This window comes from Ctenopharyngodon idella, chromosome 2, assembly GCF_019924925.1.
Source record: "Ctenopharyngodon idella isolate HZGC_01 chromosome 2, HZGC01, whole genome shotgun sequence".
NCBI classification, from domain to species: domain Eukaryota; kingdom Metazoa; phylum Chordata; class Actinopteri; order Cypriniformes; family Xenocyprididae; genus Ctenopharyngodon; species Ctenopharyngodon idella.
This window is the reverse complement of record NC_067221.1, coordinates 22,878,446-22,890,563: the sequence shown is the minus strand read 5'-3', so window position 1 is coordinate 22,890,563 and position 12,118 is coordinate 22,878,446. Positions and strand designations below refer to the sequence as shown.

Genomic DNA, 12,118 nt, shown 5'->3' with positions numbered 1-12,118 from the left:
TAATTTGGCAGCAGGTATATTAGGTTGCTGTCACTTTAAGACCTGACGTGTGGATCCATTACACTGTTACACATTTTCTTTCTCAACTGTTTACGTTCACTTAAAACACAACTGACTGTGTTTACATGAATACTCCCCAAGACTGGCGTTTTGACATTATTTTGTGTGTATTTGACTGTTCAAAGCTGCAGTCCATAATTTTGCCTCTTTGTCGCCATCTCTGTTTGAAACCTGCAATTGCAGTTGTTTGCGGAATTATTATCTTTACATGCGTTGTGCCTCGGCACGGCTCCTCAGTGTGGATGAATCTAATGTTTGCTGTCAATCACCACATCGGTGTGGATACTGTACTTCGGAATCACAGATTGTAGTCTTGGAAGTATGACCAAAGTAAGAATTTTCACTGGAGAATGTCATCTACACAAATAACTGAGGAAAAAAAGCATTACAGTAAATTGCGCTGCCAATGGTGATTAAATCTAACGATCGCTTAGCTCATATCATGTCAAACCGTGCAAATTATTGTTATTGTTATACTTTGTTCTCAAATTGTTAACAAGACAACATCAGCATTGCGTGACTATGTGTATTTAGTGTGTATTAGCATTACCTGTAGATTTCAATTTCTGTACAGTCTAATCACTAACGTTAATTTGTCATACCATACAATCCGCCATTAAAATGATAAGTTTAATTATTCCAGCTGCTGTGAAAAAAGGCTATAAGTGATCCTCCTCACATGCGATATAGCCTACTAGCTGGGACTCGTTCTTTATGTATACAGACGTGACGCAAAGGCAACGGCGACATGCTCGATTTTTCCTGCGAAAACCCACCAGTAAACCAAAATTCAACCAAATCCCACACCAAAATTCAAGCCCTGTAACACCAACAATATTCATCCGGAGCAAATGAATAAGTAAGGTGGGCTTGTGTGTCAACTCACTGTCGGAGAAATGAGAGAGTGAGAAAGCGCAGCTGGTATCAAGTATCTATTCTGCGGAAAATGAGTATTGGAAGCAGTTCAGATATTTCAGTATCGATATGTATCGAAAAATCTACAGTACATTGCAATTAGTTTATTATTTCAGATGCCTTTTTAAAAGACTACAATTGAAAAATTATAAATAAAATTTAACACACCAAAGTGGCTAGTAGGAGTGACTGCGTTAAATGCCACTGCTGAAATCCACCCGCATTTGGCGGGTTGGCGGGTGTTAATGTCAAGCCCTGGTGATATGTCATCCTGACGCTCTCATTAATGAATGTGTTTTCATGTGGGTCTTATTGCAAAAAGAAAAAAAAAACTCTTCTTTTTACAGAGTGCAGTTCTCCTTAAAACTCTTTGGAGGCTTATTAGTAAGAAATGCAAATATTACAACAACTGGCTTAGAATGATAAAGGAGTGTTTTGTAGCTTCTGTCCCTTATTACCACAGCAGTCGTATTGCAGATGTCAAAGTGTGTCTTTCTTTCATCTTGTATCTGTTTCTTTGGTGTTATTCTCCAAAGTGGCAAATTAAAAGTGGAGAAGACAAAAGATTGCTGTGAGAATCATTTCAACAACACTCAACAAAAATCTGCCACTGTTAGATGGCAGACTTGGGCAGGAGAAGGATGGCTGCTGTCGTTTTATTGGGTTGATCAGTGTTTTCCCATGTTTGTTTGCATACAGAATTTCAAAGAGCTGGTCTATCAAAAGTTACTTTAAGAAACAGAAACTAAGAAACAAAAAAATGCATTAATCACAAACAATAACCAGGGATTAAGATTCAAAAATTACAGTCATGTGACATTATTGATATTCAATGAGATGTGCCTTTACCACAATAGAATTTGTATCTTGGACTTTCCACAGAAAATCATATTGATAATTAATTTAAAAGAGTTTCAAAGGTGTGTCTACAAAGACTTTTTAAACGCATCAAATGCAATTCAATCATTGGCCCTATACATATATTATACAACAATACTAAATATAACAAACATTTAACGAGTTCGTTTGCCCATATAATCTTTAGGGTATTAGGTTAGCTAATTTGGCTTGCTGTCCACTGATGAGGGGCTCGATGAAGCAGCTTCAACTCGAGCTCTGATATACCCCCCACAGTCAATAAATATAGGATATGATTACATAGGGCAAGGTACCTGAGATGAAGGTGGAGTTTGGGGAGGTGGAGGGATGCTGGAACAGCTGAGACTGAAGAGAGGTAAGCAGCTGCTTATATACTGGCTGTTGATTGGAAGATTAGATGGGCTCGCTCCTCCTTAAATTATGTTTAGGAACTTCACTTAATAACATATGTCAGTCATTAGCTTGTTTTTATAAAATACTACTGAGAAAACCGGCTGTTTGGAGTAATTTGTTTATCAGTCGAACTATAAAGGTTGCGCTGTATGTTTTTGATTAACTAAAAAGAAGCAGCTTGTCATTATGGCCACGTTCACACAGCAGCAGAATATGGTTGTCAGTCCTGTATTTGAGTCCTTAATACGGTTACGTTCACACACAGTACGGTTATTTACAGGTGTGACAACCGCATTTTATAACTGAATTCACACCCGTAAATTTTCAGGACTCACAACCGCATTCTCGGAATTTTCGCGCTGTGTGAACGGGACAGGACTGGACAACTAGTTGTCTGTCACGTCATACAGTGTAATAGAGCCGGTGTTTTGTGTGTGGTTTCGCTTTCAGTAATTTACAGCGACAGAGATATGAGCTGTGCGTCATCTTAAAGGGATAGTTCAAACAAAAATGAAAATTCTGTCATCATTTACTTACCCTCAAGTTGTTCCAAACCTTTATAAATTTCTTTGTTCTGTTGAACACAAAGGAAGATATTTTGAAGAAAGTTTGTAACCAGGCCGCTTTGGAGCACCATTGAATTCCATAGTAGGAAAATAAATACTATGGAAGTCAATGGTGCCCCAGAACTGTTCAGTTTCCCACATTCTTCAAAATATCTTTGTTCAACAGAACAAAGAAATTCATACAGGTTTGGAACAACTTGAGGGTGAGTAAATGATGACAGAATTTTCATTTTTGGGTGAACTATCCCTTTAAGGTGTTAGATCCAATCACTGTTTTCCTACCGGAGCGGCTCCCGTCAGTTTTGTGTTTCTTCTCCAAATTCAAATGCCGTGTCATGCGCGAGACGTCGCAAAGAAAGAAATGGCCACAGTTCTTCTGGATTTAGTTTGTCTCAGTTTCATCTGTTTCTTCATATAGTCACAGACAGACTCAATGATGGTGAGATCAGATCTCAGTGTGGAGCACCAGCTGTTGTCAGACTCCTTGTGTATTCAAAAATCTCACTGGATTATTAAAATTAATACCAAAATGAATGTTTTGAATTGTGAACTGATATTTACTACTGACACACTATAGCAAAAGATATAAATAAGTGGCTTGGGGGAGCTGAAAATACTGACGTGCCTAAGACTTTTGCACAGTACTGTATGTATACATTTCTATGCAATATAACAAATATATTGTCCTTTCCTCCTCAAAATTATTAATTATAAAAGGAATGTGTTAAACATATGATTTTTTTTTTTTTTTTATTGAAAAGTGATGTCTTTCATCATATAGCTGCCTTTTTACAAAAGCAATAAGCTACACTAGTCATGTTGTGGACACCCATTTCCCATGGTAAAATCACTGTAACGCATGGCGTCTCATGGCTTATTGCTTTATTAAAGAATCACAGGGCCCTGAGAGACTCAATCTGTTAAGCCCTTCTGAAGCGGTTCTTACTGCTAGACCCCAAGACTACTTTTAACATAATTCAGGCTAATGGTGCTATAATTCGTGCATTGTAGGTCATATAAATAGTCGTTGCAAGAACACTTGGCAGTCGGGACGTAGTGCCTTTGCTCTCTGGCCTGGCAGTGACTGACAGTCCTGTGGTACAAACACAGCCCAATATTCTGGCATTTTGTTTTTACACGACTTAGCAGTTTGTTTGTCTCCTCTTCTGTTGTTTTCTCCTGTATCTGGTCATACTGGCTTCTAAACACCCCTGCTCTGAAGAATACGGTCTGCCAGACTGTGTTCACAGGGATTATAAGTGTAAATCTAAGCAATATGTTTCCATGATATCTGGATAGTATTTGCCGGATATTGAATATTGAATATTATGTTTGGTAAGTCTTTTTTAGTGACTTTATTGGCTAAAATACACATTTGAATTCTTTGGATAATTGAAATGCATAGGTTGTGGTCATCCTCTCTGCCGCCTTTAATTTATGAACAGTCTCATGTAATACTGTACCACACACATTTCTGTAAGTGCTCCTTATGTACTAAACATTGTCAGGCATCATCATCCTCTAATCAAAGACTCAGTGTTGTATCGACCTGTGCATTCCAGAAATCGTTTGTTTCTTCTGAAGAATCATTGAAAGAAAATAGCACAAAAATAGTAATGTATTCAATTATTGACTTCATTTAACCCTCAAATGACACAATATGTTCATGTCTTTGGGGGCATCTTTATGCTTGGATATTTTCCTAAGACTATAAGATAAATGAATCAACCTTGAACTAACAGTCATACATATTTTTCAATAATGAGTCAAACATCCTCTATTTGCACTTCAAGTACAGCTGGAAGTCCAGAAAATCTACACATCCATTACAGATAATGATTTTCAATTTTATTAGTTCTTCCACCTCCATAATTCTCCATAAGTCATCTCGGTACTTTTTGTCTACTCTTCTATGAGTACTGTGAATTCGGACATACTTCTTTTGTCACATACGTTTTTTGCCTACTGTATAGGGAAGTATGTGATTTCGGATGCAGCCATCAACTCGTGGGAACATGATTGTAACATGTGGCTTCTAGCGTGCACGACAATGAAGATAGCATACATATCAGTGAATGGATTTAAACGACACTGGGATGAGATCCTTTTTTTTTTTTTTTGGAGCTTAAATATTCTTTTAATTATTAAAAATTATTCAAACTTCATTCAAATGCTGTCACAGGCATGAGGTAACCTCTATAGCCTACATTTGTAAAAGAAAACAGGCACTCATTTATTGTCATATACTGGCGTAGTCATAAAGTCATAAAGTCAAAACTTTATTGGCATGATTGTCAGGCATTCACAGTATTTACAAAACATATTTTAAGTAACACAATATACAGAACATTAATTAGGTAAAGAGATACATGATGCATTCTTGCAATATAATAGCCTATTATATAATAGTAGGCCTATGATATAGGTTAATAAAATAATTTCTTAAATACGCAGTTTTTTTTTTTTTTTTGTCATTCTTCATTCAAAATAAAATATTAATGTCATTCCTTCAACATAGGATCTTAAGGCCACAACTTCGCATCACTTGGCCACAACATAAAAATGTCGTTACCTCGACAAAATGATCTTGTGGCTAAGACATATTATCATGTTTCCACGAGTTAATTTGTTATGGCTATGACAAAACTAAGTAACCGAACCGAACCGAATGTCCCCTCCTGATCACCATACATACTGTAGTATATGAGTAATCCAATATATTTTTGCTTTTGAACGCACCATCCTTTCATGTCCTCTAGCAAAATTACCAGTACATATTACTAAACTTTCAAACTCAAAAAGGAGTGACTGCACAAGTTTTCAGCAATTTGTATATCCACACTAAAAGTTAAATTTGGTGCTTGAAGTGGCACAATAACAGCCACTCAGAACTTATTTGATATTTATTATGGCCCAAAACTGTTGGTGTTGGAATTTGATTAACTGAGTGGCATTTCAAGAGTGCTGATATAACAGTGTTTCAGTTGTCTGTGTTAAAGTGCCCCTATTATTCTTTTTCAGATATTACCTTTCATGTAGTGTGTTATATATCTGTTTGTCAATGTAAAAGGTCTGCAAAGTTTCAAAAATCAAAGTGCAAGATAAATGGAGTTATTGTCTGACAAAAGAAAGAATTGTCAGTAATTACAGTTTTACTTCCTGCACGAACCTACGTTGTTTTGTAACAAATTTGCATAATGCCTTATGGAGCTTATGGTTATCATTTGCTGCCTTCGAACAACATCTGCTTTGACCCACCCTCAAACACTGTAGTTGTAACTGAGGCGTGGAAGAGTTTGGTTTATGTTGTCGATATAAGACACTATTTTCTGTGATGCAAAAGCAAATCCACTTTGCATGCACTTCCAAAGGATGAGGATTCACGCTGTAATTGATATGGTAAAAACTATTGTTAGTCTTAGGGTATGTTTACACAACAACGATATGCTCAGAACGGAGAAGTTTTTCCTTTGCGTTTTTCGCATACAGACAACACCATTGTCAAAATTATCCCCATTCATACGAATCTATGAAAACGACTAAAAACGCTGTATTCTGCTGGCAGGCCATTAGATGGCGATGAAACACTATAGATTGAACATGTATATTATATGCATGCGCATGACGAAATCTTTTTCACAGATTCGCGTTTTTGATGTTTACACGGAGAGCGTTTTCAAAAACTATGTTTTCAGGCCGCCAAAACGCATAAAAAGTTTTCCGTTTTTAGTTGAAAGTGGTGACGTGTAAACAGCCCCTTAGTATCACTGTATAGCAAGTGCTGAGGAAGCCTCCAGAGCTGAAATTCATATATGGTAAGCCGTAAGAGGTAGACCAATCACAACTGATTGGGCCATCTGACCAATCAGAGCAGAGTAGACCAATCACAACAGACTGGGCCATCTGACCAATTAGAGCAGAGTAGACCAATCACAACAGACTGGGCCATCTGACCAATAAAAGCAGAGTAGACCAATCACAACAGACTGGGTCATTTGACCAATCAGAGCAGAGCAGGCTCACGGAAAGGAGAGACTAAATCAATTATTGAACCATTTCACTGTGGGAAAAGAGGTGATACTGCAGTGTATATTATGAAAAAATGAAAGTGTTTTTGAACTTAGATGCATGTAAACCTATTGTAGAAGACATCCAAATTAGAAACCTTAAAAAAGCATAATAGGGGAACTTTAAGTCTGTATAGTGTTGAGGATTTGAGTCGCTAGTAGATTGCGATAAGTGGCTGTCTTTATGAGTGAGTCATTGAATTTTTCATTCAACCAATTTGTTCAAAAACACTGATTCATTCATTAAAAAAAGAGTGGTTGGCTGCATCCAAATATATACTTCCCTGCATACTCCAGCCAAAAAGAGTATGTGAAAAGAGTAGTATGTACGAATTTACAGCATTCATAAAACAGTAGGCAAAAAGTACCCGGATGACCTACTATTTACGGCTATTACGAGATTCTGAAGTGCGTGTTTAACTTGACACAACGTGAAGGTCAAAGCTATCCATCTAGTGCAGCGTTCCCCCACCGTGTTCTCCTGAAGGCACACCAACACTACACATTTTTGAACTCTTCCTAATCAAACACACCTGATTCAATTCAACTCGTTAGTAGAGACTCCAAAGCTGCGTCTTATTTCGGAGGCTGAATCCTCTGGAGGTTGCATTTGAAGGCTGTATACGTCATCAAGAAAAGTAACCATAATAAAATTGACTGGTATTCCTCATAAGGTGTAAAATATTGTAATTTCTTTCTTACTTTGGAATCTGACAGTTACTTTTCTTAAATGAGACCGCCTCTGACGTATACAGCCTTCAAATGTGACCTTAAAATGCAAACTAAAAGTTAAAAAAAAGTTTAGAGACGTGCTTTAAAAAATTAATTTTTGTTTATCTTGAGTGCTGTGCTCTTGAAATGCCATATCATGCGGAAAAAAATATAAATTAAAAGGAAAGCATTGAAGTGGAATGGAAAGTCACGTTCTGTGTGAAGAGCCCATAACTGTGAAAAGGTTATAGTTTAGATGTTGATCAATTCCATTGTATATTCTAGCACATGCACAAGAGATTATTTACATTGCATATGCCAGACAGTGGATGCTCTGTTGTCTGAGGTAATTTAACATTAATCAGAGGCTTCTAATCAATCATGTCTGGGCTGTTGTTCACTAATGCTGTTTGTTTTCCTTTATTAATGTGTTACTTGTCAAAGATTCACCAGGGCTTTCATGTCAGACGGCAGGTTGGCAGAACTGATGAACAGTTGATGATAACGTTCAGTTGTAGAAATGATCCTGACATCTGGACGTTACTCTAAACGCAACAGAATCTTGGGGTTGCGTGTGTAGAATTTCTAACGGAAATGTCTTCTGGAATGTTAACTACAGCATACCTCGCAGTTTGGTATTCAATGTATTGTTCTCAGCAGACAGTCTCTCTCTCTCTCTGTTTCTCTTTTCAGGAGAATCTCTAACTCGTGGTTAAGTACAGGCTGGTTTACAATGACTATTGCCTTAGAGCTTTGTGACAGAATCAATGTTTATGGCATGGTGCCTCCAGATTTCTGTAGGTAAGTCAGATTTCAATGCATTGTTTTTGGGTTTTGGTATACAGTGAGGTCCAAAAGTCTGAGACCACTAGTGAAAATGTCTCTCTTTTGTGTTTTTCTGATTTAACATATACTACCGTTCAAGATTTTTTAAAATGTTTTTGAAAGAAGTTATATGATAAATAAATATATGATAAATAAATCACTAATATCAGCTGAAAACTGATAAGTTATCAATGTATCATGCATCACTTTTAGAAATAGGTCACTCATCAGTGCATTTTTTTTTTTGTCATGTTTCAGTGTTTCAAAATCTGTTTAAATTGCACATTTACAATGTGGTCAAAGATCAAATCTTTCTATATATTTATTTATTGATTTTCTCCCTGCATAGTGTGTAATATTGCCTTGGCAGTCTCTGCTGTGCACTAGAGCTACGGGAAAAATAACCGAGAGGCGAAAATGAAATGATTCATTGTGATTCCCTGCTGAAACACGACCTTCCCCCCAACCTAAATGTATTACATAAAATCAATTTATTCCCCTTAAAGCAAACTATTCTCTGAACCAAATCAGGTTAATTGCCTTGAAAATGAATATCTAGCTCAGGATTAATTTGGGAATCTGGGAATGCAATGGTAAGTTTAACACGGTCCCCATTTTAATCTCTGCTCTCATTGTGTACAGGGAGTCTCAGCACCCCTCTGTCCCATATCACTACTACGAACCCACGGGTCCGGACGAATGTGCCATGTACATCTCCCACGAGCGAGGCCGTCGAGGCAGCCACCATCGCTTCATCACAGAGAAGCGGGTCTTTGCTAACTGGGCTCGGACATTCAACATCCATTTCTACCAGCCGGACTGGAGTCCTCCGCCCTTACCGAGAAATAACACGGCAACCACAGCATTTCCCCGATCGCAGAAGACGTGACTCTTACCAGAGCCTTCAAAAGATCTCAAACTGCCTCAAACGGATCAGTGGCTAATTCCTGTTGCCATGTGGATGGAGCTTTACGTGTCTTGGCTGGGACAGGGAGCTCTGGGAGGACAGCGATTCATGGAGAACTGATGCTTAAACCTGTTCTTTTGCATATTCATTGTTTTTTTTGTTTTTTGGTATGAAAAGCATTCCAGCAATCTGTACACATTCAAATTTCAGAAATTCTCATCAGCAACTAACTGAGTATCACTGGGAGTTCTTAGTTTTATACAGTGTGAAAGAAAAAGGGTGGTGGATCCAAGAGCTCTGGGGTGTTGAGAATCTGCTTGGACCAAAACGTATGCTAAAGTCAATGTAAAAGTGTAAGTCATTTTAGTTCCATAATATGGTATATATGTAAGAGAAACAGGATATTCAATGAGAGATCAAAATGGTGCAACTTCATTTTATTCAGCTGGAATTGATTTGACTGTGAAACATGGTCTCTATATGACAGGTGGTTGGAGATAGTTGTTTGTGACATCAGCTGAACAGCAATATTTTTTTATTAATTTTGATTATGAGTACTATTTTTTAAAAATTGGAACAGCATGAAGCGATAAACAATTTGTAATGAGAATTGAATGTGCACTAAGGGGGCTTTCACACTGGCAGTTTAGTTCGAAACGGGGCACGGTTCGCGTGAAAAATCGCTAATGTGAAAGCTGTCATGCGAACCCGGGTGTGCACTGGGGTACCGAACCCGAGACTACCTGAAGGAGGTGGTCTGAGTTCGGTTGCACTTGAACTGTGCCACGGTTCACATGAATATGAAAACAACACAGACTCGGGTGCGCACTTGTTCAGGAAGTAAAGTAACCTGCACATACGTTTTAGCCGATGATAATATATTTACTAAAATAAAACACATGTAAGAGATGATAGTGTTGATGATTTACCTTGGATTCGAGCAGGAGTGAGCCTGCAGTGTATTCGCGGCAAATGAATGGTAATCAGCTGTCTCCTCAAAATAGTCTGTTTGCAAGCAGCGGAAAAACATCTACATGCGACGCACATACAGTAAACTCAAGTGTCGTTTACTCTGCTGCACAGAATAGCACCAAATTAATAAAAAAACACAATTTACTGACCTGCGTTCTGTTTTCTATCATGCGGCGTGCACGTCTGTGATGATGTAAGATGATCGCAAACGCACCAATGTTCGATAGAATCAATTTGAGTGTGAAACCAGACCAACGCTGCGGGGGGCACCGGAAACAATTGCGCCCGGGCTCGGACCGCAGCAAACGAGCCCAGTGTGAAAACCCCCTAAGGGGCCGTTTACATGACACCATTTTCAACTAAAAACGTGAGGTCGTTCATTTACATGACAACAGCATTTTGGGGGCCTGAAAATGCAAGTTTTTGAAAACTATACTGTTATCGTCTCCATGTAAACTACAAAAATGCATAGTGTTTCTTTACAAAGTGACATCGCCAACTACTGGCCTGGCATAAATAATACAGCGCTTTTAGTTGTTTTCACGGATCCGTGTGAACGGGATCGTTTTGACAATGTTGTTGTCTTTAACGTTTTTAAAATGTTTTAGTACATTGTTGTCGTGTAAACGTACCCTAAGAAAGTAAACAAGTACATTTTTATTCATGTTGTCTTTAAGGCAAGACACCCCAGGTGAATAGGTAAAAAAAGCTGATTGATTACATTAAAAACTGCAATCATTTTTTTTTTATTACAAGTTTTATGAAATGTTATGATTAAATATGCAAATTATATACACTTTCTAATTAAATATGCACTCATATTTTGTATTCAATTCAATTGTATTCAATTTGTATTCAATTTTGTTGAAATATTACAGTTTAAGGGTTTTACTAAGGGGATTTTGGATTTCTCTTTTTGACACTTCATAAATCAGAAAACAGCCTTTATCAGACACAAATAGATCAAGTACATTAAAACAAACACCTAAAAGTGTATTTTGGAGTTTTCCCTTACTAAACAACAAGTTATGAAAAAAAAAAAAAAAACTTATAAAATTATAAAATCCAAAATTGACCAGTGCATGAAAAAAATCATGTTTTTGCCTGTAGTGTCTTGCTTTAAATAACCAACAAAACCAATAATGTCCTGTGTAGCTATTAATGAACACTATAATATTTAAATGCCTATTTTATTGTCCCCACTGACACTGGATTGCTGTTTATTTATGCATCTCTATCTATCTATCTATCTATCTATCTATCTATCTTTGTTTTATTCTCTTATTTTTCTATTTTCTGAGATAAGAAAGTTGCACACTGCAGAAATCGTTACACAGAAGATAAATGGAGCAAATGATTTTACTTGACTGTGAGATTGATTTTACATGCTTTAACATGAACAATAAACAGTTTGTTTTATTAAAACGAAAAAGAAAATGACAATTAATAAGCACTTTGATCCTGCAGTTTTGATCTAGAGTTCTTACCTCACATTTATCAAAACTGAAATATTTAAATGACTTCAGATGGAATGCGTAAGGATACGCAGTCTTGGTGCAAGATCCGGTAAAACAGCATATTGAACCCCACAAGAAATGCAGCTGCATGAAGGCAACACAGAGAGTATTAAAATGAAATAGAAACCCAACATGCATTATTTTTGTGGTCAGTGTGGAGCGGAGCATGTCAGAGATGTACAGGACGCATACAGGTGTAATTATGCCCGTCACAGCAGGAGGCCACGCATCAGTGACCATGACCGCGCTGCGCCTGTCAGTCATGCAAATGTACACACGCGTCGGGACTGTTAAAGCAGCCGTCGC

The 12,118-nt window shown here is 37.5% G+C and overlaps 1 protein-coding gene across 1 annotated transcript in view; it reads left to right on the top strand.

The window, feature by feature from the left end:
• Positions 1 to 11,804, top strand: part of st6galnac5a (ST6 (alpha-N-acetyl-neuraminyl-2,3-beta-galactosyl-1,3)-N-acetylgalactosaminide alpha-2,6-sialyltransferase 5a) — a 43,629-nt gene extending 31,825 nt beyond the window's left edge. The window contains exons 4-5 of the mRNA XM_051914488.1: positions 8,285 to 8,392; positions 9,059 to 11,804. Of these exons, the coding sequence (XP_051770448.1) occupies positions 8,285 to 8,392; positions 9,059 to 9,305 (355 nt within the window). The 3' untranslated portion in view covers positions 9,306 to 11,804. The remainder of the gene's footprint in view (positions 1 to 8,284; positions 8,393 to 9,058) is intronic.
• The last annotated feature ends 314 nt before the right edge of the window (positions 11,805 to 12,118 follow it).